General features: G+C 52.7%; 1 protein-coding gene across 10 annotated transcripts in view; it reads left to right on the plus strand.

The window, feature by feature from the left end:
* KDM2B (lysine demethylase 2B) overlaps window positions 1–27,040 on the plus strand; it is a 120,025-nt gene that overhangs the window by 34,775 nt on the left and 58,210 nt on the right. For 7 of the 10 annotated variants that reach the window (XM_046639705.1, XM_046639706.1, XM_046639707.1 and 4 more), the window contains 5 exons: window positions 3,494–3,587; window positions 4,624–4,777; window positions 12,953–13,068; window positions 18,726–18,852; window positions 20,902–21,377. In XM_046639705.1, coding sequence (XP_046495661.1) covers window positions 3,494–3,587; window positions 4,624–4,777; window positions 12,953–13,068; window positions 18,726–18,852; window positions 20,902–21,377 — 967 coding nt within the window. Of the gene's footprint in view, window positions 1–11; window positions 162–209; window positions 664–1,268; window positions 1,288–3,493; window positions 3,588–4,623; window positions 4,778–12,952; window positions 13,069–18,725; window positions 18,853–20,901; window positions 21,378–27,040 lie in introns of those variants that run through there. The other 3 variants (XM_046639714.1, XM_046639712.1, XM_046639713.1) reach the window with 3 other exon arrangements.

The raw sequence follows: 27,040 nt of genomic DNA on the forward strand, positions 1-27,040 counted from the left end.
GGGCGGGCGCCCCTGCGCTGCGCCCCGCGGGCAGCCCGGGCCGGGGCTGCCGGGGGCCCCCGCTCCATCGGGGCGCGCCGGGGCGGGGTGCGGGTCGCCTCCCGCCCGCGGGTGCACGGCCGGCGTCGCGGAGCAGCTCTTTGTGTCTCCTGGGGCTGCGTGTAAGTGTGTAGTGTGTGCGCGCGCCTCCAGCCGCGTCAGCCGGTGCCCGCTTTCCAGGTGCCCCCGCCAGACCTTTGCCCGAGGGGACGCCACCTGGGCTGCCGGGGGAGTTTCGCTAAGTTGGAGGGAAAAGGGCGGGGTGGGGCTGCCCCGCCTCCTGGCCTCCCCAGACCCCAGGTAGCGCCCCAAAGTTGGTGTTGCAGGTGCAGCGCCCCCTCCTACCACACTCCTCCCCCGCCAGCCCGGGCCTCGGGAGGCGGGAACCCCCAAAGGCTTAGCTCGGGGGCTCCCCATTTTCAGCCCCCAACTTGGAGGGTGCTCTCCTACGCGGAAGCCACCCGGGCCACTGGTTGGGGGTGTCGAGGGGCGCGGCTTTCCGGGCAGGGGGCGGCCGAGGCGGAAGCTCGGCTGGCTGGCCGGCCGGGGAGAGCTGAGCGGCCGTGGCACCGAGCCGGGGTGCCCATGTGACTGCGGTGTGCTTTGGAAGAGGAAGCTGTAGAGGTCAGTGCAAAGGCGTCACGCCAGAGCAAGCGAGAGCAGGAGTGAAGGGGGAGACCCGGAATGAGCGCGGGGCCGGCGAGAGGGCGGGGGTGGCGGGCTGCAGGGGCCCGGACAAAGCCGCCCTGTCACAGCCACCCTGGCCCACCAAACGCTTGCAGTGGCCCGGCGGGAGGGGTGGCCAGGCCTGGCGGCCAGGAAATGAGGGACATGGGAGGAGGGGCCTCTCCAGGAGAGGCGGGTCTGGAAGTGGCGCCCCCCCAGCTCAGAGGGGCCTCAGAGGATGCTGGAGGGTGACTGGGAGGGCAGATCACACACCAGCTCAACTTGGAGAACTTTCCCCGCACACGGCGGCCGCAGCTCGCAGGGATTCCGCTCTCCTTACACGCTGGGGAGGTTGGGGCTGGGGCGGGAGTTTGGGGGGCCGGGTGACCAGTTTGGCCAGGCAGGTCTGGGGCCTGGAGGCCGAAGAGCCAAGCTTCTCTCCTGACCTCTCCGCTGTGGGCACCTGAGTGGGTATCCAGCTGCAGATTGAAGGAAGCACGTCTCCTGGCTCCACCTCACAAACACTTAAATTGTTTTCCCTAGACTGTGTTCTGCCGAGGCCTGGAGGGGGTGGAAACCAAGGTTAGATTAAAAAAAGAAAAGAAAAAAAACCAAGGCAAAGAGGTGGTTTTAGGAAAATGAGGACTAATATTTTGAAGTGGTGCTTGGAGAGAAGAGGCCGGTGTGGTCTGTGGGGGTGGGGTGGGTAGGGCTTCTGACCGCTCCCCCCCCCCCCCCCCCCCCCCTTGGGGGAAGGGGGACACCCCGGCCCTCCGGGGGGGGGCCCGGCTGGGGGGGGGGCACCCGGGGGGGGGGGGGGGGGGGGGGGGGGTGGGGGCTCTCGCCCCCCCCCCCCCCCCCCCCAGTTCCTTGGAGAGAAGAGGATCACCCAGGCCTTCAGAGTGGGGACCTGACTGGGGCTGGGCACACTGCGGGAGGGGGGAGGCTGTGGAGCCCCAGCGCGAGCCGGGACTTTAACCACCCCAGCGGCAGCACCGCAGCCCGCGCCTGTCTTCGTGACAGGGCTGCGTCCTGTGCTGTCAACTACACCCCTCCGATGGGGTTGCTAGGCAGCGGGGCTCTGATGTGCGGGAAGGCCTTCTGATTTGTCAGCCTCCTGCAGACACATGGTTAAGGCTCCTTCCAGCCTATCCGGAGGAGGGACGCGGGGCACTCCGCCTGCATACTGCCGAGCCCCGGGTCCACCTGAATGTGAGGTGCAAAAGGCAGCCAGAGGGAGGGGGCACCTGGAGCCCTCCAGCCTCCTAACCAGCTCAGCCCCACACCCCCCATTATCTCCTCTTGGGCTTGCAGCTGGCTCCTCCCTGCCCGTTCCCGCCCCATTCCTCTTCCCTTCCCCAAACCATGGAAAAGCAAAGTGCAGCAGGGAAAAGAGGTCAGTGGGGTAAGCATGTGTGTGCGGGCCTCCGGCGATGCCAAGGTGCATGGGCAGGAGCCGTGGGGAGGCTGCCCCATCCGTGCCACCGGTGGCTCTTGTGGGAAGGGGTGGGTAGGAGGGAGGGGTCCCTGCCACTGCTGTCTGCCAGGCCTGGACTTGGAAGCCAGCTCTGTCTCCCCTCCTCCTTAAGCTCTGCCTACCCCTAGGAGGGCAGCATATCGAGGGAGGAGACTGGTGAGTTCCTGCAAGGGAGGGTGGGTTGTCTGGCTGCTGCTAGAGCTCAGAATGGGGGCTGCTGGCGTGTTCCTTCTTTCCCCAAATGCACTCCATCCAAGCCTCTAAGGGCCAGGCTCTCCTTCCCTCTCTCCTTCCCTCCCTCTCTGCCTGTCCACCACCACACCCCCAGGATCTTCTCTGAATCCCTTTACTTTTTATTTTAGCAGCTTTACTGAGATATAATTCACATACCATTCGTCCATTTAAAGTGTAGACTTCAATGGTTTTTAGTATGTTTACAGAGTTGTGCAACCACAGTCAATTTTGGAACATTTTTGTCACCCCGAAATGAAACCCTGTACCCATTAGCAGTCAATCCTCATTTCCTCCCAACCCCTCCCCCGCCCAGCCCCTGGCCACCACTAATCAATTCTCTGTCTCTGTAGATCTGCCTACTCTGGACATGTCATATACGTGGAATAATACACCGTGTGGTCTTTTGTGACTGGGACCCCTGTACTTTTAGCTGCATTGCTTGCTTTGAAGTCACTTGCCATTTGTCTTGCCATTCAGCTTTTCTGTGCAGTGCTCCATGAAGAGTGTCCCATCCCTAAGGGCAGAGGGCTAAGCATTTCTCTAAGTGCCATGCCTTCTCTGGGCTGGACCACTGGTTGGCTGTCAGGAAGTGATTGTTGAATGAATAAGGAAATGAATGAGGACTGGTAATTGGCAAGCTCTGCAGGTGGTTTACAACTGAATTCCAGGGGGCCCAGCTGCTACAAGGGGGCTGGCAGCTTGGGGGAACTACAGGTGTCTCAGCTGCGAAGGAGCAGAAAGGAAGCCTCTTACTTGGCCAGGAGCAGGGGTGGGGCCAGAGCAGAAACCGAACCAAGTGGCCTGTGGGTTGCCAGCCTCACCTGAAAACAAAAATTCCTCCCCCGGCCTTGGGGGCAGGTGACCAAAGCTTGAGATTCGTCACCTGATCGCAGGGGCTTCCCCCATGGGGAACTCCGATTAGATTTGGATTTAAAAAAGAAAAGAAAAGAAAAGAAAATTCCCCGGTGTCAGTGTTTATAAAAGGGCAGCAGGTCAAGCATCTCTGAAGCTGTTTGCTCACCTCCTGTGGTTCAGGCGCTGAATTGTTTTTTCTACTCCCCTGCTTCTGTGCTGCAGGTACTGTCTGATGAGCGTGAAAGGTTGTTTCACTGACTTCCACATCGACTTCGGAGGCACTTCCGTTTGGTACCACGTTTTCCGGGGTGGGAAGGTGAGTTGGGTCGAGTCTCTTTAACTCTCTGTACATCTTTGGCTGTTTGGGCATGGAGGGCTCACTCACCTTTCCCCTTCCTCCTGCCCCCCTCCTCCAGCCAGCCGTTGCCCTGTGAGTACTTTCAGGGCCACCTCCTCAGTCTCTGTCTTCTTCTGGAGGGAAAGATCAAGATCCACTCTTTTGCATCACATCTGGTCATCTGTTCACACCTGCTCACCCACCCAAGTGTTCTAAGCACCTTGGGCCAGATTAGAACTCCAGATTTGGCTCCCAAGGACCTCCAGCATTCATTTCCCCTGGCTCTAGTTTCAGCTCCAGCACTGAGACCATTGAACTTAAAAGTCTAGTCGCCAGCACCACCTGCCTCCAAGAACATTTTACGTTAGGGACAGACATCACCCAGAGAAAGGAGGTGGGGCGTGCATTCAGGATGCTCCTGCTGTGTTTGCTTCTGTGTGCACGTCTGCGTGGGGACATGGAGGTCCCTGCACAGATGTGGGTGCTCCTTGACGATACGAGTGTGTGTGCCACCCTGCTCCACTGGGTTGGGGTGTGCATTTGTTGTAACCAAACTCGTTGGAAGAAATTCTGGGTAGGAAGTCATCCCACTTGGTTCCAGATGTTTTTTCTCCTCCTCCAGAGTGAGCACAAGCTGGGTTTATTTATTGGGCCACTTTATCATACAACTTAGGAAATTCCCCTTCCTCTCCTTCCCCCACCTCCCCAACGAGCCTGTGGCTCAGGAGAAAGAATGTTCCACCCAGTCCAGGAAGTCTTCTCACTCTGGTGTTTCAGCTGGAACGGAGAGTCCCTAAAGGCAGGCAAGGGGCGTCCAAGGAGGGTGGCACAGCCCTCCCAGCCTGCCCAGATACCCTTTGGGCCCGGTCCTGGAGGGGGTCCTTGGGGATGGAGCCTCTTCTGTCCCGCTCCCTCCCAGGCAAGTGGGGCTGTCTCCTTGGGTTGTGGTAGAACCTGGATGAAATTAGAGGCCTTGGCCTGCGTCTTCCTCTGATTGCCTTCTTTTCCTCCCAAGATCTTTTGGCTGATTCCTCCAACCCTGCACAATTTGGCACTGTATGAGGAGTGGGTGCTGTCAGGCAAACAGAGCGACATCTTCCTGGGAGACCGCGTGGAGCGATGCCAAAGAATTGAGCTGAAACAGGGCTACACGTTTTTCATCCCTTCCGGTAGGTTCTGGCGAGGCTGACACTGGGCTCTTGCTCGGCCACCAACTCTCCCAGCATTCGGAGTAGTCTGCTGTGCCCCTGTGGCCTCAGCCAGGGTTTTTGGCCAGGTGACGGGTTTCTCTGTGCCTCCTGGCCATTGGCAGTCCATGAGAGGAGCAGCCTCAGGCTGCGGGAACAACAGCCCCGTCTGCTCTCACATCTCCCCTGTATCTCCCTGCCCAGGGCAAGAATTCTCTCCCTGGGAGAAAGCCCAGGGCTCCCCCTCAGGGGAGGTTTGAAGCCTTCCTAGGACTTCCTGCAGAGATTTCTGTGTGAGAGGATGACGGTGGGCCTGTGGGGAGAGGAGGACGTTTACCCTGAGGACTCAGAGGGAGGCCCCGGGGAAGGGCAGACCCAGGGGATGTGGGTGTATGTGGGGGCGGAATGTGCTGTCCAGGAAGGACCCGGAGTGGCCGCCTCCTTCCTGCAGAACAAGGTGAAATGTCATTGGGATCAACGTCAGTTCCTGCACTTGGACTCCCCCTTCAAAAAAAAAATTAACTCCACAACTACAGCAGAGGGCGGTAATTAAGAGCACCAGCTTGGAGCCAGCCTGCATGGCCTTAGTTTGAATTCCAGCTCTGTTGCTTTCACGCTGTGACTTCACAGAAATGACTTAACCTCTCTGTGCCTCAGTGTTCTCATCTGTAAAATGGGAGTAAGACTTCCCAGGGTGGTTGTGAGGACTGAGTGAGCTAAGACCTATTTGCTTACAGCTCTTCAGAGATGGACTGAGGGCTTTTGGCCACTTGTAGGCTGAGTCACTAGTGGATGTGGCAGGTGACCCAGGAATCAGAGAGTGTGATCTTAGCTTTCATTAATGGTAAAATTAATGCATTTTACCCAGGAAGAAGGAGGTGGCAGTCCTACTGTCTAGGGTGAGGGGTTCAGCCACATGTAGGGGGCTGTGTTCCTCTTGGTTATTGTACTTTAGAGGAGAAGTTGACCTGGACAGAGAGGGGTCTGGACAGGTGAGGTGAGTTTGAAGGAAGAACTGGGTTGTTTTACCCAAGGAAGTGAAGGTGTGTGGTAATGGCAGTCAGCCAAGTGAAAGATTATCTCCTGGAAGAAAAGGTATAACCGAGTAGTATTGGAATGACTTGCTCTGCTAGGTAGTGAGCTCCCCACCACAGGAGGTATACAAGTAGAGTCCAGATATGGGTATACCCAAGGAGTCTGTAGAGAATTTGCCACTGAGGGGTAGCTTGGACCTTAGGATAGGCATATCCTTTGAGGCCACTAAGATCCACTGGATGGAGAAGCTGCTCACACTTAGGCTTCTGAGAGTTGGGCTTGAAGCTGGACATCAAGCACTCGTGTGTGGAGTCAAGTGAAGGGGAGTGGCTGCGGTAGCAGTTCCCACCATGGGGATGGGGCCTGCACACCTGGGCTCTTCTAGAAAATCGGGCAGAAGGTGGACACTTCACTGTTAGGGAAATCTGGGATTTGGAGGTGGCAGGGTTTAGTGAGGGTGAGTTTGTCACCATGGCCCTAGGTTTTTCTTGGGCCTGTGTTTGGCTTCGGGAAGGTAGGGACCCCTGCCTTGGACACGAAGGGATTATAGTTGGTGGGCAGTGTTTATGGTTCACACCCTGGCAATATGCCATGGAGAATCGGAAGGGAGGCGGTGTCCTTGGGAAATGGGTTCACGCCACTCTGCAGGTGTGGGGGCTGGGCCCTGGCGGATTCATAGGAACTCTAGAGTGCTCTTGGCCTTGCTGCTGACTCTCTCTGTGATCTCAGGCTGGTCTCTACCCCTCTGTGTGCCTCAGCTATCCCGTCTCTGCAGTGGGGCTGGGTGGGGCTGAACTCTGGGACCCTTCCTCCTTTCCCTGAGCGCAGGCCTCCTAACCTCCCTGGGAACCAGGCCCTCTTGGCTCAGGACGTTATGCAGAACTGGGAGGTGGCTCATTGCTTTCCCCAGTCCTGGATGGGAGGGGTGATACTTTTGGTGACTTAAGCAAGTTGGAAAAGGTCTTGAGAACCGGCATCTGAACCACGGTAGGGGTGTGAGTGTTGCGGGCAGGCAGAGGACGTGTGGATTTGAACGGTGGCTAGCAGGGGTCAAGGAGGACCCTGCAAAGGCTCTGGCTCTCAGGGTCAGGAGTGAGACACTAGGACTTTTTTCTGGATTTTTGGAAAGTGAAAAAGAGACACTTGGAATTTGTCACCTTCTCAGAGGCAGGGGGTACATGTGGTTCCCAGGCTTTGATTTCATGAACCAATGAAATAAAAAAGTTAGGAGCTGATACAAAGTTGTTAATTTGTAGTTTTGCTAAAGATGGGCATTAATTTAAGAACAACCCAGCATCTACTGTTTCTGATGTTTCATGTAAGGAAGACTATTCTGACGCTAAAAAAATTGAAAGTACGCAGTTCCAGAATAAAGGACAGTACTTTAAATTTGATGGCTTTGACTTTATGAAAATCGACACCATCTTCATTTTTCTCATTTTGTTGCCAACTATTGCAAACTAAAGGACCGGAGTTTTGGAGTCACTGAACTAGATGGCCACCCTGGGTCCTCACGGGGGCAACCACATCCTCTGAGCCATGGATAGACACACATCTGAGATTTGTGCTGGTTGGGGTGTGTGCATGTGAGTTTTTCTGTATCAAAGTGGAGAATCTAATCCTGGTGTTTCCTGCCTCTGACCTGGGTTTTTATCTCCACAGTGTGACATTAGACACCCCTCTCCCTACCCCACGCCGGCACAAAGCCCCCCCCCCCCCCGTCGCCTCTGTGAAAGCTCATGGCTGCTGATAGGATAGGAAGATTTTATTTTATTTATTTATTTATTTATTTTAAGGATTGGCACCTGGGCTAACAACTGTTGCCAATCTTTTGTTTTTTCTGCTTTATTTCCCAAACCCCCCCACCGCGGTACATAGTTGTACATCTTAGTTGCAGGTCCTTCTAGTTGCGGGATGTGGGATGCCATCTCAACATGGCCTGACGAGCGGTGCCATGTCCGTGCCCGGGATCTAAACCCTGGGCTGCCGCAGCAGAGCGCGCGAACTTAACCACTCGGCCACAGAACCGGCCCCGATTTTATTTATTTTTATTATTATTATTATTATTTTTTTTTGAGGAAGGCTGGTCCTGAGCTAACATCCGTGCCCATCTTCCTCTCCTTTATATGTGGGATGCCTACCACAGCATGGCTTGACAAGAGGTGCCATGTCTGCACCCGGGATCCGAACCGGTGAATCCCAGGCCGCCAAAGCAGAACGTGCACCCTTAACCGCTGCGCCACTGGGCTGGCCCCATGGAAGATTTTAAATAACACAGTATCTTTGTGAGACACGGTTTAACTTTTTCTTCTTGTGTCTGGGGGTGAAGGGGTTGGGCACTGGCTGTGTTTCAGGGGTGCTGATTCCTCAGATCTCACTCCTGGGTAGTCCAGGAAGGCTGCCTGGAAGAGGAAGACTGTTGAAGGAGACTGAGGACTGGGATGACCTGGAGAAGGGGGCTTGGGTTTGTCCTGCTGAGCTGGCCAGCCCTCAATGAGGCAGAGAAGGTGGGAAAACAGTGGCTTCACCAGACCACACAGAGTCGGGGTCAGGAGTGGTTGAGGAGTCACCAGGATTCAGCCTGATCATTAGGAGTAAGGAAGGAACAGGAAGTTGGATGAAGCTGCTGACATCTTTTTCATTTACCCGACCTGACCTATGGCCAATGCCCTGACCACGTTCATGGGCTCGGCCTCACCCCCTGGCTTCACCAGCCCAGGGGAGCTACAGTTAATAGTAATGAGAACTCACATTACTGAGCAATGAACATTTTATCTACGTTACTTACCTTCTCCGTAAGCATGTCAGGAAACACATCCTCCCAAATCCTGCCCTTTTTTTTTTTAATAAAGAAAGTTCCTGAGGCCCAGAGAGGTGAATAAACTAGCCCAAGGTCACACAGTTAATAAGTAACAGGGCTGTGACTGGCCCTGTGGCCCAGGGTTTCACTGGTTCGGATCCTGGACATGGACATGGTATCACTCATCAAGCCATGCTGAGGCGGCATCCCACATGCCACAACTAGAAAGACCCACAACTAGAATACACAACTATGTTCTGGGGGGCTTTGGGAGAAAAAGGAAAAAGTAAAATCTTTTAAAAAAATAAATAAATAATAAGTAATAGGGCAGGGTGAGAACCCAGGTGTGTCTGGTTTCAGAGCTCACCTGGTTCCCCATTAACCTGGGAGTCAGTGGACCTGGGATCTGGTCCACTTTCTCAGCTGTGTGACTTTGGGAGAGTTATTTGCTCATTTAATAAACTTTCTTTAGGTCCCGCTTGGTGCTGTGGAAGGCCCTGGGGAGGATGTCAGACAGATGCCCTCCATTCTACAGCCACATAGCAGCCAGGATGGTGGAGCCCAGTATAGGGACCTGGGAAAGGACCCTGGCGTCAGTGGCTTGGGCTGGCCTGAAAGTGTTGCCCATCCGTGCCTTGTATTAAGAACCACCCGAGACCCAAAATTCACGGTAGCCCCAGGTATTTCTTAGACTCTGGCAAGTCTGAGAAACAGTAACTTGTAGCTACTTAATGGTGTAACGTGACTTGGGCCTCAGATGACCCATCTGTAAAATGGGTACAGAGCAGACAAAGGGTGGTAGTAAAGCAAGCTGGACATGAGGCAGAGGGTGGTGGGGCTGTGGGAAACCAGGCAATTGCTGCTCAGCTCCAACCAGTTATGGCCAGGTGGGAGTGGGCCTGGTGAACCCATCTTCTCATTTTTCTAGGGAAGAAAGCAATTCAGATTGTCTTGTGAAATTTCCCCATTTTTGTAACACAGGTGTGTCAAACTAGACATGCCCCTGGGTCTGAGGGAGCCCCTGGCCTGCCAATTTGAGCCCCTGGTACCATCTACCGGGTCCTAGAGAGGAGAGGCCATCCTTACTTCATCTTGGCCACTGCAGTGCCCAGCCCTGGTGCCTGGCCCAGCCCAGGGAGTTCATCAGTGCTCATGAAGGAAGCAGACCGTGGGCCTCTGTGAGGCGCCGCTGCGTTCTGTGACCTTTGGGATTACCCCTGTGGCAGCCACAAAGGTAGACAGATGTGGGCGGGGGGCCTTTGGATTCTGAATCCCGAGTGTCTGGGTTGTGAGCGAGAGTCCATGTGCTTCCACTGGCCTTCTCAGCCCCTCAGGTCCCAGAGAACACCCGTCAGTAGGTTTTGTGGGTCGCCTGTTTTCCTTCCACGACTAAATCTGTCCCTTGTCACTTGGCCTGAATAGCCTCTGTTACTGCCTTCATATTGTTTCTGACTCTGGTACGGAAGCAGCCTCCCCAGCCCAGTCACCAGCCCAGGGACGCCTGCTCTCTCATGCTTCCTGGGGTGCGGCGAATGAGATGCCATCGGGAGGGCGGGCATGGAGGGGCTTACGAACGCTGTCATTTCCACTCTCTGGTTCTTCCTGAGGGAAGCGTTTAATGGAGCAGATGAGATGGGGCCTGGGGGAAGGGACTTGGCAGCAACTCTAATCCAGGGGAGGCTGCCTGATCCACCTGTGAGGCCCTGGCTTGGGGAGGAGAGGAGAATGGGTAGAAGCTTCCAGAACCCCTCGAATTTCTGGGAGTACAAATTCCCTGGCCCCCTACTTGAAACAGCACCTCTCTTCTGTTTCCCTCTTTGCTCACGCATCACGGTAACACATGAAAGTCAGATGTGTCTGCATTTCCACCTGATAGGAGAGAAGGGCGAGTCCAGGGCTGATAACTGTGGGTTCACGTGGGCACCGTTCTTTCCAAAGCCCTCGTGATGGACGAGTCTCCCACAAATATCAGTGGCAGTTGCTTACATGGATTGAGTTCTTGCTCACCAAGTTCCCCACGACGGAGGCAGTGGTCTCCCTCATTTCACGCAGGCGGAGGGAGGCCAGGAGAAGGAGCAGAAGTGCCCTGTGTCATGTGGTGGGTCGGGGCTGGGGACAGTCTGGAGCCCAGGCTCCCGGACTTGGGCTTTCTGTGGGGTGGTAGGTAGGCCCGCGAGGAGCATAGGAACAGGACTCAGGAATTCTTGGTCCCGTTCAGGCTTCACCCCACCATGTGCATCCATCTGAACCTGGCAGTCCTAGATCTACAGAAATCTTGCTTGAATAGCGCCGATGGTGGTAACAACAACAGTAATAGTAGACGGCGTAGCTCTGCTTGGTGGAAAAATTAAAATGTACAGTTGAGAAAATCAGCTGGTACACAGCTGAGGCGGAGAGGCTGGAGCAGATGTGGAAACCGAGACTTTAAAGGCGGCAGCCATACTCATCCTGCACAGAGCGGGTGAAGGTGGTGGGGTGGGCGCCCAGGTAACACGACAAGGGCACACCTATCCAGCAGAGCAGCTCCCTCTGTTGCCACTGAGCCAGAGACGAGGGGAGCTAACAGCAGAACCAGGTTACATAAAGCCTTCGTTCTGGTGCACTTGCCTGGCGGTGTTACCCTGCCCTCCCCGCAGGACTGCCAGCTTTGTCCCACCCACTGCCCCCAGCCAGGGAGGGCCAGCCGCCCAGAGTGTCGGCACAGATGCCAGCACTGCCTCGCAGCCTCCAAGCTCTCTTCCCAGGTGGCAGCTTGGCTCCCGGCAGCCCTGCCGCCCATGGTGCCCGTGACTCAGGGCTGGCGTGTTTCAGCTCACCGGAGGAAAGAGGCTGGAACTGCTCGGGCTCAGGGGGGACTCTGGAATTTTCCTTTGAGCAGTGCATTAGGCACAGGCTCGGGAGAAGAGTGGACGGGAGAAGAGGGGCGGCGGTGTCTGGCTCGGGATCTTGGATTGCCCCGTCTGTCCCCTCCCCTTCTGCTGATCCTGTCTTTCACTGTGAGGCCCTCTTCCTCTGTCCTGTCTTTGCCTCCGTGTCTCTTGTTTCTATCTGCATTTCTCTTTTTGCCTCCCCTCTGTGTTTGCAGGCCTGTCTCCTGGGACTCGCAGGCCTGTGCTAAGCCTTTGATGCAACGGCAGTGCAGCACCATGGTGAAAAACGGAGGTGCTGTCACTTACCAGCTGTGACTTCATTCAGCGAGTGACTTACCTTCTCTGAGCCTCTGTTTCCGCATCTGTAAATGGGAGTGGATCATAATACCACCTCTCTCTAGCTCTGGGCTGCCCATTACGGTAGCTAGGAGCCTCATGTAGGCCTGTTGAGCAATTACAATATGGCCAGTCTGAGATGTGTGAGTTAATTCGGTGACTTGCTTTGTCCCTAGCCTTTATGGATCAAGCGGAGGCTGACTCCCTGGGTTCCAATCCTGATAAGTGACTTGACTTTTCTGTGCCTCAGTCTCCTCATCTGTAAATTGGGGATGAATATAGAATGTGCTTTTTAGGGATTTTGTAAGAATTAAATGACTTAGACCAGTGTAAAGCCCTTAGACCAGTGTCTGGCACTGGGGTAGCACTCAGTTATCATGTTCATGATTCCTGTGCCAGGCTTTGGTCTGGGAGCTCAGGGAGGTGAAAAGGCCATGCCGCAGGCTGTCAAGAAGCTGCAGCCAGCAGGAGAGAGACTTGGCAGCATCATATGGCCTGTAGGGCAGAGCTGATGTGAGACTACAGGTTTGTGTGGCTAAGGAGACCACCTGAAAATGGGCCTGGGAGGATTTTGATGGCAGAAGGTAGACTTGGGCAGAGGGAAGCGTCTGGGTCCTGTAGCCCTGGCAAGATACCACTTCTTTGTTGTGGCCCCAAGTAATCCTTTGTGACCCCTCCTGAGATCAGTGGTCCCTGGGATGTCCAGGAGAAGGCTCAAGGACATTTGAACAGCCTGAGCGAGGGGTTTCCAGCTCCCCGGGCAGCATGGGAGGCGGGCAGAGCCTGCCTCTCTGTTGGCTGCTGAAGCCAGGTCCACGACACTACGAGGAAGCCTTTGTCATTGAGGTCCTCAAGAGGCGAGGGCTAGTCTCCAGCTGCCCACCACCTGACTTGAGCTGGCCAGGAGTCACTGCCTGCAGTGGTCCAGTGTGGCTGCTGGCCTGAAGTCCTCTAGGCCAGCCAGGAGCCTCAGCGTACTGCAGCAGGCAGCCCCAAGCATCCTCGATCCCAGCCCTGGGTGCTCACCTGGGCCTCCTGCACCCTCCTGCATGCTGGTGTAGGTGAGGGACCCCAAAGGGGCCGGTGACTGACCCTCCCTTTGCCCTCCCCCCCCAGGTTGGATCCATGCAGTCTACACCCCTGTAGACTCTCTGGTATTCGGCGGAAATATCCTGCACAGCTTTAACGTGCCCATGCAGCTGCGGATCTACGAGATCGAGGACAGAACACGGGTAAGGTGGCTTCCTTCTCTCCTCGTGGGCATGCCGGCCCCTGAGCTCTGCCGGGTGCTCGGGGTATGCGGACAAGTCACTCTGAAGTCTTCCACAGTCCCCCTCTCTCCTGCTCCCTGTCCCAAGCTGGGCCTTGGTCCTGGTTCTGCAGGGCAGGGGGTGCCCACAAGAGCCCCACCCAGGGCCTCGGGGGTTTCTGTGCACCTCCAGGCCGGTGGTGGCCAAAACCCCCTTGCTGAAGAGGAAGTACCTCTTGAGAAAGCACCGTGAGATGTCGGGAACCCTGCCTCTTCCTTCTTCCCACATGAAGAAAAGGATGCGAGGAGTGGGGGGAATTTCATGGTTGTTGTTGCTGAGGTTTGGGGAGGGGCTGGGGCCTTGGAAAGAAGGTCAGGTCTTGGCCATATGTCCCCCGGGGCCCCCAAATGTGGTGTGGAGCCCCGAGGAAGCCAGTGTCTGTGGGTCCCCGAGGTGCTGTCTCTGAGTTCCGCCTCAGTGTCCGCTTGGGGGTCCCTAGCTCCCCTTGACAGCTACCCTAACAGTTTCTCAGACATTGAGTCTCACCCACCCCTCCGCCTTGGGACCAGGGCGAGGCTCAGACACCTGCCGTGTACCCTCCGCTCCACTCCCTGAGTTTCCCTTGAAAAGCACTGGCCACTTGAATTGGCTGCTCTCTGTCCCAGGCTGGAACTTGACCAAGGGTCCCCAGGCATTTGAGACAGGTCCGAGGGTGGGGAACTGGGGCAAAAAGAGCCCATTTCTTCCTCTTTTTTCTTATAGTTATTCAAATATTTATTTTCTTTTTAAAATTGAGATATAATTCCCATACCTTAAATTTCACCGTTTCAAGTACATAATTCAGCGGTATTTAGCACATTCACAATGTTATGCAGCTATCACCTCTGTCTAATTCCAGGACATTTTCATCACCCCAAAAAGAAACCCCACACTCATCAGCAATCCCTCCCCATCCCCCCCTCCCCCAGCCTCTGTCACTCACTAATCTGCTTTCTGTCTCTATGGATTTGCCTGTTCTGGATATCCTATAAATGGAATCATATAATACGTAGCCTTTAGGGTTCTGGCTTCTTTCATTTAGCATGATGTCTTCAGGGTTCATCTATGTTGTAGCAGGTGTCAGTGCTTCATTCCTTTTTATGGCTGAATCATATTCCATTGTGTGGATAGACCACACCATGTCTTCTTAGGCTGAGCTGTGGAGATGACTTTTTTGCCCCTGAGAGGTGTTGCCGTGCCTGGACCCTAAAGAACGTCTTAGCGGCAGATGCCCCCTGCCCAGGCTCCCTGCCTTTCCTGGTCTTGTTTTCAGGCCTCGGTCTGCATGGAATCACATGCATAGTGAGGCAAAGTCTTAGCCACTATGTGCGTATCTGACCTTTTTAACAGTCCTGATGTTGAGGGTCTTCGTCCTGGGGTTTCCTGGGGACCACTTTGAGCCACATTCAACCATCAGGTGTGCTACAAGGGGGAATGCGCCTCTTCAGATTGGCAGGTTTGCTCCCTGGGGTGCCCAGATCTGCAGAGACTGGATCTCGTTTTGTGGACTTCTGCGCCTGGCTTCTCTGTTGCCCACCCACCATCCCTTTCCTGGTCTAGGGGAGGCCAGCCCCAGCCCTGTTGTGGAGGATGCCTCCTGTGGCGTTCTGGAGGATGCCGCCCATGGCATTCTGGAGAAAGAAACCATTTGGGTGTGAGTGGTCATCTCATAGTCTGGGTCAAGTGCTGTCTGGGGCTCTGGCCAACTGTTCTTTGGCCAGCCCTGAAGAATGGGCCAGTTTGTTTGTGAGCAGACTGGGAGGTGTGGGATAGAAAAGGAGAAATCTCCAAGAAGGCAGCCCCGCGACTTTCCAGGCAATTCCTGAAAGCCAGTCAGGCTGAGATTTCTAAAGTCTTCTGCAACTTGCTTGGCAGCCGTCCCCCTCCCCCAGAGAAACCAGATCATACATCTCAGTGGATTTGGGCCCCATCATTCCATTAGGAACCCAGCCCCCCTCCCCCACCCTTGGCAGGAGGCGGGAGGGAGAGTAATCGAGCGGAACCCTGCATCCCGCTGAGCTCCTGTGGAATATCGCGCCCACATTGGGATGAACGCAGCAGGGGCCCCTCCCCTAAGGCCCACTGTCCTGTTGTCTGAGTGGGCACCCCATCTGGTTTCCCTGAAGCAGGTTGATGGGCGGGGGGCTGGCGGGCAGGCTGGGCTGGAAGCAGTGGCAGGCTGTTTAATCTGCTTTGATTTCTGGTCTTTGGAGAGGGCTTGGCTACAAGGCCCAATTGTTTATGTCTTAGGAGCCAAGGCAGACAAAAGATACTGGGGAGAGAGCACTGGAAGCAGAGAAAATGCCAGGGCTCCTTGTCAGCTCACTACAGCTTAATTCTTTACATCCCCGCGAGCTTTCGTAAGAAGGTTATGGCCATTTAAAAATAGTTTTTCAAGAGTCCTAAAACATGGCTTTGCTTGGAAACCAAAAGCAAGGGGTGGGACAGAGGAAACCATCAGTCTCCAAGCCTCACGGTGGGGAGTTTGTTTTAGAACAAGAATTTGCCTTTGTGGCCCAAAGTGGGGGACCTCCCATCCAGACCAGGGGAACCCCAAAGCTCTCCTCTGTTTAGGAAGCCAAGTCTTGCTCTCATGACTTTAATTTCTCTGGGCCGGGTGATGGGTTATTTCACCCTGCAGCCCATAAGGCAAGCACGAACAGGTGCAGGTGTCCTGGACTGGGGGGTTTCCTTTTCCCGCCCCCTTGTGCAGTTTAAATCTTCCCCTTCTTGTTCGAAGCGATGCAGAGGGGTGGCAGAACTACACCAAAGAATGGATGTATTGCATGTTTATTATTTGAAGATAACGTCTCAACAACTATCCGTACATATTTTTCACTCCAGTTAGGTTGATAAGGGATAGGGATGTTCCAGCTGATCACTCATTAAATTGCCGTCTCTTATTATATTTATCTTTTTTTTTCCCCCAATGGCTCTGGTGAAGCAGCCTTCTCAGGAAAGGTAATGCCGGCACGCCCCTTCCCTCTCAGCCAGTGAATCGATTTGGAAATTGCAAATAATTTACCCTTTCTCTCGCCTTTCCCTTACCATTGGATTTTTTTTTTTTCCATTGACTTTTTTTTTTTTCCAGGAGAAAAACAAATTTTAAGACACTTCCACCCACCCTCATATTTTAGTGTTTTATGTCCTTGAGACCTGGGAGTTTTAGATACACTGAAGCACCTGTGGTTCTATCTCCTGAGGTCACTCAGCTCTACGAGGCAGGGCTCCGGCCAGGTGCTGCTCAGATGGGCCTTTGGGAACTCAAACTGACCCCCTGAGACCCGCTGATAGATTGATTACCCCCCAGGCTGGGAGCATTGCATGCTTTCTGACTGCCTTGCCTTTTGGTGAACTGCTCAATTTGGTGAGGCTCCGAATTTGTCAACAAATAATGTTGAGCAATCGTGTGTTTAATGTTCCCAGGCATGTGGCTGAAACCTTTTGAAGGCGAAGGGTGGAAGGCGACAACCCGTTTGTAAGTCACTTCTTTGCAAATTTTGTTTCCTGCGGTGCTCTCTTGGAAAAAAAAAATAAAAAAATAAAATGAAAAACTTTGAATTCCTTCATCAGCATTTGTTTCCACCCAGCTGGTTTCCCTTGGGTTCAGCAACCGTGAGAGGATGCTTATCTTCCTCTCCTGAAATACAGCCAAAAAAAATTTTTTTTTTCCCTAATCTAGAAAGATTCTCAGGCACCATGGTGCCCGTCAAGGCAGAGTGGCTCAGACGGTTTCCCAAAATTTGAAAAGTCAAAAGCAACTTCAGAGTTTTACCAATTGAGTCTGAAGTCAGGAGATGGGTTAGGGTCTGGGGAGATGCAGGCCGCCTGTCTCTCGCTGCTCTCTAGGTTTTGGCAATTTGTCTCAAAATGGCTTGGCTCTTGCTCTGGAGTCGGGGTGGGGCTGAGACCCCCAAACCCTCTTCACAGGAGGTCAGGGTCTGCCTCAGGACGAGGAGCCTCACTCCTTTTTAAACTCCGGAGGACACCGATCCTGTGACTGTGCAAAAAGATTAATGTTATCCCAGCAATGAAACTGGGGTTCTCGGGAAAGTAGCTGGAGCCAAGGAAACCGCTAGATGATGTTCCCAACTCCATGCATCCCCGCGAGGAGCTTGAAAGCATGCGGCAGCCAGGATCTCATTCCAAAGCATACCATCTGCCAGAGGCAGGGAGGTCAAATGGACCCAATATGCAGATAGGAATTGTGAGGCCCCCAACGTGGGTAAAGGGCCTCGCAGCTGGAAGCTGAGTCGGTGGGGCCTGGGGTGGACAGGAGCTGGGACTCTCCAAGAGGGCAGAGTCGGGGCCTTTTCCAGATGGGCACTGTGAGAGAGGCAGGACAATCGTATTCTGGGGCAGATGGAGGATCTGTCTGCTTGTGTTTGCCACCATCCCAGTTGTAGAATGTCGCCTATTGATTGTCAGCAGACAAAGTGGGAGAGTGTGCTTGCTTAACACCCAACTTCCTGCGTTCCTGGAGGATAGGATAGGAGAGGTGAGGAGGGGTCTCTGGTCTCTGCAGAGGTCCCTCGAGGCAGACACACCCTTGGTGAGAGGGCAAGTGAGCAGGCCAGGGGTGAGTATGGATGTGCAGGATCCATGTGTAGCCTTGGGCCCAGCGGTGGGACACAGAGACCACCCTCCTATCACCTGCATTCCTCCCTTGCGCCCTCAGGATGTAGTTTCTGGAAGGTTCATCTGTGCCAGGGCCATCAGTGGTATTGCTTCCTTCCCATCCTTTGCTGCCATCTCATCCGTATAGACCCCTCGCTGCCACCCATCGGAATCCCCGCGGGGCCCAGCCCTTCTCACAGTTCTGATGCGCAAAGCCTTCTGCACCTATCCTTCCCTAGAAGGAATAGGCAAAAGGGGACCTCCACCTGGATTCCTGCTCCAGACCCTGGGGTGTGTTAGGGTGGTCCCAGGTCACACTGGGAACTTGTGTCTGAGGGAGTCTTCTGTGGGAACACAGGCTGGGCAGTGCTAGGTGGTTGTGGAGGAGGAGCCGGAGGTGGACCCCTCTGAGTCCCCGCCCTAGAGGTAGGAGAGGCCACACCCCTCCTTTGTCATTGGTGTGCCTGGTGTGGCCTCCTCCTAGAGTACAGGAGATGCTTGATAGCCTGTCTGCAAATGGGTAAGGTTTGGAGGTTGATTTCTGTTTTTCAAGGGGTAGTAGAGTCTGTGCAAGAATTCTAGCCCCCGTCTGTTGTAGCTAGAATCAGGCAGTGGCTTGCATCTGCAGGTACCCGCACCCTCTGTCAGCAGGGCAGGGGACAACTCTGTTTCTCTGCATCTCACAGAAGCACAAAGCGGACCCCATCCAGCTTCCCCTGTGCACAGCTCAGGGAACTTTGAAATGATGCTCTCACATAGGTCTCTTCCTCATTTGTGCATGCTACTGGTATCTTGTCCTGTCCAGTGCCTCCCTCTTGCCTTCCCTCCAGCCCACCCCCATTTTTCCCTCACACCATTTGAACTCTTGCTAAGATGATGAAAATAACTTCCCCCCAAGGAACTCCTCCCATCCCCTAATTCTCTCCCTCTGATCCCCTTTGCCCTCCAGAAGCTGATCTCTGCCCCTGGGTCTTTGCTTTCAGGTGCAGCCCAAATTCCGTTACCCCTTCTACTATGAGATGTGCTGGTATGTCTTGGAGAGATACGTGTACTGTGTGACCCAGCGGTCCTACCTCACTCAGGAATACCAGAGAGAATCAATGCTTATTGGTGAGTGAACCTCGGGCCCGACCGCCTTGACTGCTCAGCTGGGGCAGAAATTGTTTCAGTGGGCCTTTGGGAGTCTTGGGTTCAGGAACTCTTTTGAGCCAGAGTGTTGGGCAGATCCTAGAGACCCCTTAGAAGGGGAAGCCATTCTTGTCAGCTCTTCCCTTAGAACACAGAGTCCAAGAAAATGAAATCGTGACCCCAACATCCTCCCTTCTCGCTGGTGACCATGCAGATGTGGGGAGGGGCCGGTCCTGGGCATAGATCCCCACGGAGCAAAGAATCTTGGTTCTTTTTATTCTTCCCTGGCCACCAGCTAACTTTTTTCTTCCTGCACCGGGGTTTGGGTTTTTGTCTATATAGGAGCAGGCCCATGAGATGCAACCAGTCTCCAAAATCCCAAGCCAGCTTTAAGCCAGAGGGAGGGGTGACCGGGGCTGGAGACAAGCTTGGCAGAGCAGTGGGTGGTTCTGACAGTGGCAGGGAGAGCACATTTATAGCCGCAGCTGCAGCGCCCTGCCCTACTTAAAGGGACATCGTCCCCCTAGAATGGCTCAGTCCTTGAATCTTGACTCGCAGACGCCCTCCCCGTAGTTGCATCTGGTTGTGACAGCCCCAAAGAGCGATCTGTAGGAGGAACGTGCTTCTCCGTCTCTCCTCTGCTGTTCCTGTTGAGGGGTTTTCCGGGGCTGCACTTGCTGTGCCTCCTTCACTGCATCTTTCTCATCACGGGATAGAAAAATGCCATCGGTCTATCTCCTTTAGGGTCTGCGTGATTTCTCTTGCAATTTCCGGGATCTTCAGATTCTTTTTTTTTTACCCCCCACTGTAAGCCTTCTTCCTTCCTTCCCTTGACTCCCCTCCTTAATGACTTCAGGGGTTTCAGGCCGAGCAGATGATGGGAACTAATGTTTCTGCTGGGGTCTTTATTGGGAAGTGCTCATTCGCCTTCTGGAAATTCAGTTTTGTCTGGGGGGGTCTATTGTAAGTCTCATTCCTGTCAGATGATGCGATATTCAGGTGTTGAAAAATACTGAAACCCTACAACCTGCTCTTCTGAAGCTCCCAGCCTGATCCGAGATGGGAAATGATTCTGAAAGAGTGTCATAGCTACTGTGGTTGCAGTAGCTACACATTCCTGTGGGGACCAGAGGCTTGATTTTGTGACAGTCCCCAGGACCAGGAAACGAAGGGTCACTTCTCTCGTGTGGATATTTAGGGCCATAGAAGAATGTTTCCAATTCCATTTCCAGGCAGGAGAGGAAATCTGGAGGCAGTGTTTGGGTCATTGGCACCCGCTCTTTTCTTAAATTGTCTTGTCACTCTTTTCTCCTTGCCCCCAAAGAGAAGGGGGGATGTTAGGGAGACACCTCCTTGATCGAATGCTAGTTGTGTGCCAAACCATGCTTGGTGACGCCTTACTTAATCCTCACAACGAACCTTCAGAAGTGTTCTTTGCCTTATATTTTCTAAACAGCATCATTGGGATATAGTAACATATCATACAATTCACCCATTCACTGTGTACAATTCAGTGCTTTTTAGAATATTCCCAGAGTTGTGCAACCGTCACCACAGTCAACTTTTAGAACATTTTCGTCATCCCAGAAAGAAACCTGTACCCTTGAGTTATCATCTCCTTATCTCATATCCCACCCCACACCCCAGCCCTAGGCAACCAGTGATCTGCTTTCCGTCTATAGATTTCCCCCTGTTCTGGATGTTCCATATGAATGGAATCATATATAATATGTGCTCTTTTTGCCTTATATTTATATATTGAAAAATAAAATGCCAGGTGTGTTCTGAGAGGTGAAGCAACCTATCTGGGTACACACAGCTGGGAAGGAGCAGGGCTGGGATTTGAACCTATGTCTGACTGACCCAGCCTTTCTAGAGGCTGAGGGAGGCATAGACCATAGAACTGTGAAAAGACGCTCCATCTGCAGAGTACAGTGGAGGTGCAGTGAGTAGAGGTCCCAGGGACTTCCAGCAGGGAGTTTAGGATGTCACCTCAGTCTTTCTTATGACCCTTACCCCTGCCCCCCGTAGATGCCCCAAGGAAGCCCAGCATAGACGGCTTCTCATCTGATTCCTGGCTGGAGATGGAGGAGGAGTCCTGTGAGCAGCAGCCGCAGGAGGAGGAGAAGGAGGAGGAGGAGGAGGAGGAAGGTGCAGATAAGGCACCAAAGCCGCCCGCCGATGGCCCTGCCTCACCCACCAGCACCCCTTCTGAGGACCAGGAGGCCCCTGGGAAGAAGCCCAAAGCACCTGCCATGCGGTTCCTCAAAAGGACTTTGTCTAATGAGTCAGAGGAAAGTGTAAAGTCCACGACGGTGCCCATAGACTACCCCAAGACGCCCACCGGCTCTCCCACCACCGAGGTCTCAGCTAAATGGACCCACCTTACCGAGTTTGAATTGAAGGGCCTGAAAGCTCTGGTGGAGAAACTTGAATCCCTCCCGGAAAACAAGAAGTGTGTCCCCGAAGGCATCGAGGACCCCCAGGCACTCCTGGAGGGTGTGAAGGTGGGCAGAGGGTCACATCTGGGGCTGGGCAGCTGAGGGCCGGCAGGTTCTGTTCCAAAGTGCAGCTTCCCAAGGGCGGCTCAGCTCAGGGTGGCTCGGTGCAGACTGGCCGGGGGTAAGTCGAGGCGCAGCGGGGCCTCTGGGGTCTCTGGGCCAAGCAAGCCCATCTGGAGTGTCTAAGCAGAGGCCACCACTGCAAGCTGCATGGGAAGCTTGGGGGAAGTTGGCTCTGGTTGACAATGAGTTCTCTCTCAGCACTTGCTGAGAAATCAGAAGCGTCACCAGCAGTGTTACAGGTGTGCTCGTAGCACTGTCATTGGGTTTGGGGACAGACTCCTCTGTCCTGCTCAGGAAGACTTGCTGTTCTGGGCTGCCTTCCCTTGAAGCATGCATCTGTTTCATGTGAGCATCTGGTACATCCTGATGGTCCTCCAGGTGGCCAGCTAAGGTGGGCCATGTGGCTACACGAGGTTCAGAGGTCTCCAAATGGAGCCCACTCATTGAGCAAACTCTCACTGAGCACCAGCTGTGCTGGCCGTTGGGGGAACAGAAAGCAGGAGGGCACGGTCATTGCCCTCAGGTAGCTCACCAATTGGCAGGGGAGCAGGCGGGTGAAGAAATCAGGAGACGGGGAATCAAGTGCCACTGAGCATACTGTGTGTACTCAGGGCATGGAAGTGGGGTGAGGGGACACTTATCAGCTATACCAGGGGCCAGGGCTCTGGGACAGTTATGCACAGGGAATTTGACCTGGGCCTTAGAGGCTGCATAGGAGTTCTTCAGATGGGGAAGGCTGCTACAGGCAGAGTGCAAACGTGCCGTGTGTTTTATTTCCCAGGAAATACATTGGGAGGTCTTGTCCTGTAGTAATCACAATCATAACATTTGTTGAAAACACAACTACCTGTCAGGTACCAGTGCTAGGCAAGGTACCCTAATTATCTGCACTTAACGGATGAGAAAGTAGGCTCAGAGAAGTTAAGGGACATGCCTGAGGTGACAGAGCAGCTAGATAGGGGAGCCGGGATGAGGACCCAGCAGTGGCTCCAGAGCTCCCGTGTGTATACCACCACACGGATCTGCCTCCTGTCTCCGCATTGCTAAGGCCTTTTGGTGTGAGCCCTTGGAGGCATGTGGGCTTCTTTCTCCTATGTCTGATTCCCAAGTGACTTCAGCTGCCTGCTGGGGTTGGAAAAAGTCTCTTTGAGAGTTGCAAACTCTACCCAGGACTTATTAATTCGTTCATTTGTTCATTTAGGAAACATTGTATCAGGTCCTGGGATCTAGAAATATTCAGAGTGTCCAGCCCTTGAGGTGCTCAGTGATCAGGGGCTGAACTCTTGGGGTCTAGGCAGATTGAGACTGGGGCCTATGTCAAGCAGCCTGACAGGTGCCACCAGCAGAAGGAGCTGGTGTACAAAATCATTAATCCAGTACATCTCTCTTAATTTAGCAGGTATGTCCCCCTTAGGTGCTGTGAAATGAAAATCTTATAACCTGGAGAAATTGCCAGGTAAAAGAACGCTGTAGTGAATATCCCTATAAAGCAAATCTTTATTTCCTAATGGGTCTTTTTAATTGATTCTTACTTTTTGGGAGGTTGCTGACCTCTCTTGAGAGTTTTATGAAAGTATGCTTATACACACAAAATTTTGCATGGAATGTCAGGGGTTCTTGGCCCCCTGAGCCTGTTCCTGGACCCCTGATCTTGTGGCATGGATTTTTGTATATTGGGTTTCCTGAAGGAAACCTTAGAATTCTATCATGTGGCTGTTTTTTTCGTCTGAGTCCTATAAAGTAAAAACAAGGAATTTTCATCAATAATAAAACTGTTAATAGTATTAGGGTCCCAAAATGTTGTAAATGAGTCAAAAACACATTCATCTTAAGAGGAAGTGTTGTTTTGTGCTCGTGGAAAGCCTTTTTTTACTTTAAAAGTAGCTTTGTGTCTCTGATCTGTTCCGTGCAGTGTTCATGGTTGCTCAGATTTCTTTGCAGGGATGGGGCTCGGCCCCTCCCATCTCTCACCTATACCTGCCTGATGGGTGTCTGAGGCTGGATCCAGCCTAAGCCCCTTGATGGTGTGGAGGCTGCCTGGGGTGGAGGCTTAGACACATTTCAAGGAGCCCAGCCTCCCTCCCGCCATCCCCACCATGGGGTTCAGTGGCCGCTCATGTTAATGCGTCTCAATTACTATATGCTGTCGTAGGTGTCTTTTTATATATAAACTCATTTAAACCTCCCATCAACCCTCTGTGGTACTTTTATTATCCCCTTTTTGCAGATGAGGAAATTGAGGTACAGATAGGTTAAGTAACCTACAGGTTAAGGTTGCCTAAGACCACACATGCTGCTCAGTGGGGCCGTCCATGAGCTCACCCACTACGCCATCCTGCTTCTTTGGCGGCTTTAGGGAAAGCAGTTTTCTCCCTTCTCAGAGGCCATCCTACATTTAGGGAGAAGGTAGTAAGATGACTGCTGGGGATTTCTTTACAGGACAAGCAATGGATTTGGTCCTGGAACAGAAGTTGCAAATTGGCAGTCCCTGGGCCAAATCTAGCCTCTAGGTGTTGTGTTTCGCCTGCACAGTATTAAAATATCCTGGCTATCCTGACCCGTGTTCCTGACTGGCTACAACCAGCAGGACGTGAGTAGCAGGTGACCTCATACACCTCAGTTCCCAGCACTCCCCACTGTCTCCTTGAGTATGTATTTACCATTGGGCTCGCCCATCTTTTTTGTATAATCTAGCCACTTAGCTCATTTATTGAATTTGCCTGTCTTTAGAGATATTTACTTTCTTGATCTTTGCCTGAGGAGGCGCTTTTCAGGCTAAACACCTTGTAAATTAGGTAGACAGGGCTGCTTAGAGTCCCAGGAAAATCGGAGCCTCTGCCAGCCTCTGAGTGCTGTGTGGCCAAGTGCCTGTATGGGGGAAGTGGACCAATCGTCTCTTCCAAAGCAGAGGAGTTCCTGGCTGTCTGCGAGGCCATCAGCCCCTCACAGTTCCTGGAGACCCGGAAAAGATTTTGAACCCAAGACTGACTTTCACAGTGAGAGTGTTGTCACAGAAGGTAAGCGGCTTTTCCGGGCTGCACGCTTAGGTCTCTCTGTTCTCTCTTCTCAGATGGTGGGGTTTCTTTTGCACCGGCTAAGAAATAAAAGATAGCTCAGGAATGTGAGTCCAAGACAGAATTCTCAGCCCATGCCTGCTGCCCCGAGTTCCATTCAGTGACTTGTGTTCCTGAGCAGGGGTGGTGTGCCCTTGAGGACTGACCAGTTACGATCTTTGATTTGTGTTGCAAAAAGATGACATCTTCTTTCCTTCTCTCCCTTTCTCTGGGACCTCAGAGGCTGCTGCACATGGTGGCTCCTGGTAACCAGAGCCCCTGGGATTGGAGACTGTCCCCAGAGCAACTCAGTCTCCAGACGTCTAGGTTTTGGCTTTTATCAAAAATCCATTCTTTCTTTCATTTGTAGTATATATATTTTTATTTTTATTTTTTATTTTTTCTCCCCAAATGGCCCCCAGTAGATAGTTGTATATTTTTAGTTGTGGGTCCTCCCAGTTGTGGCATGTGGGATGCCACCTCAGCATGGCCTGATGAGTGGTGCCATGTCCGTGCCCAGGATCTGAACTGGTGAAACCCTGGGCTGCCAAAGCAGAGCATGTGAACTTAACCACTTGGCCATGGGGCTGGCCCCTGTAATAAATATTTTTTTTAATTGTGGTAAAATACACATAAGATTTACCATTTTATTTTTTATTTTATTTATTTTTCCTCTCCAGAGCCCCCAGTGCATGGTTGTATCTTCTAGTTATAAGTCCTTCTAGTTCTGTGTGAGCTGCTGCCACATCATCGCGAGTAACAGACGAGTGGTGTGGTTCTGTGTCCAGGAAATGAACCTGGGCTGCTGAAGTGATGAGAGCGCCGAACTTTAACCACTAGGCTGTCAGGGCTGGCTCACCATTTTAACCATTTTATTTTATTTTTTTTAAAGATTGGCGCCTGAGCTAACAACTGTTGCCAATATGTATTTTTTTTCCTGCTTTTTCTCCCTAAATCTCCCCCGTACATAGTTGTATATTTTAGACGTAGGTCCTTCTAGTTGTGGCATGTGGGACGCTGCCTCGACGTGGCCTGACAAGCGGTGCCGTGTCTGCACCCAGGATCCAAACCAGCAAAACCGTACCACTCGGCCACGGGCCCAGCCCCATTTTAACCGTTTTAAAGTACACAGTTCAGTGGGATTAAGCACGTTCACCATACTGTGCAACCACCACTGTGTAGTTCAGAACTTTTTCATCACCCCAGACTGAACGCTGTACCCGTTAGCAGGTGCTTCCCATTTCCCCCAACCCCCTATCTGCTTTCTGTCTTATGGATTTTCCTATTCTGGATATTTCATTGTAAGGTAGCTTTGCATCCTAACATTTGCTTTCTGAAAATAATCGATATAAAAGTTTTAAGTAATAGTGGTACATGATCAATGTAAAAAGAAATTAAACATAGCTATAGGCTAGAAAACGTCCCTCTCTTCAATTCTTTTTTTTTTTAAAGATTTTATTTTTTCCTTTTTCTCCCCAAAGCCCCCCAGTACATAGTTGTATATTCTTCATGGTGGGTCCTTCTAGTTGTGGCATGTGGGATGCTGCCTCAGCGTGGTTTGATGAGCAGTGCCGTGTCCGCGCCCAGGATTCGAACCAACGAAACACTGGGCCGCCTGCAGCGGAGCGCGTGAACTTAACCACTCGGCCACGGGGCCAGCCCCCTCTTCAATTCTTACACCTTGGTGGTAACCCCTGTTAATCATTTGGTGAATATACTTCTGGAGCTTTCCCCTCACCCTCCTGTATACATAATTTTTTAAAAATTGCATCATACTGTTCTGCAACTTGCTTTTGTCCGTTAAGGCTTTCTTTTTTGTGTCTATACCTGTAAGTCTAGCTCACTCTTTTTTGTGGGCAGAACTTTTTGTGTGTGAGGAAGGTTGTTGCTGAGCTAACATCTGTGCCAGTCTTCGTCTGTTTTCATGCCACCACAGCATGGCGTGATGAGCAGCGGATAGGTCCACACCCAGAATCTGGACCTGCAAACCCCGGGCTGCCGACGCGGAGCATGCGAGCTTAACCACTGCCCTCTTGGGCCGAGGGCAGACTGTTTGAAAGTTGAATTTGTCCTTGCAGCTGTGCTGACGAGAGTACCTCAGTGTGACCCTGTGGTTTCAGCAGGTCCGAGAGAGCTCCTCTGGACCTTGAAAACTTGCCATGAGGGATCTGGATTTAGATTCAAACCAAAATGACCATCCTGCTTAATTTAGTTTGTGAAAGGAAAGGAGATTCTAGCATCTTGTAAAAATGTAACTAAGAAAACCATGTTCTTCCCTGACTTTGTGAAACCCTTTGGGATTTGGCATTGAGGTGCCTTCAGTGACCTTCTTCTTTCGAGACACTTATTCTGCTGCAGGTGCAGGATATTGGCCTGTATGTAATGGGAAGAACAAGAAATCAAGACACGAGACCCTTGAGTTCACTTGTGGTTTCTGTTCTTAGCTACTTGCTGTGTGGCCTTGGGCAAGTCGTTCCACCTTTCTGTTTACCTGTATGTGAAATGAGGATATTGGACTACATGTACTAGATTCTATAGTTCTTGGCCCTTCTG

This window comes from Equus quagga, chromosome 15 (genome assembly GCF_021613505.1).
Source record: "Equus quagga isolate Etosha38 chromosome 15, UCLA_HA_Equagga_1.0, whole genome shotgun sequence".
NCBI classification, from domain to species: domain Eukaryota; kingdom Metazoa; phylum Chordata; class Mammalia; order Perissodactyla; family Equidae; genus Equus; species Equus quagga.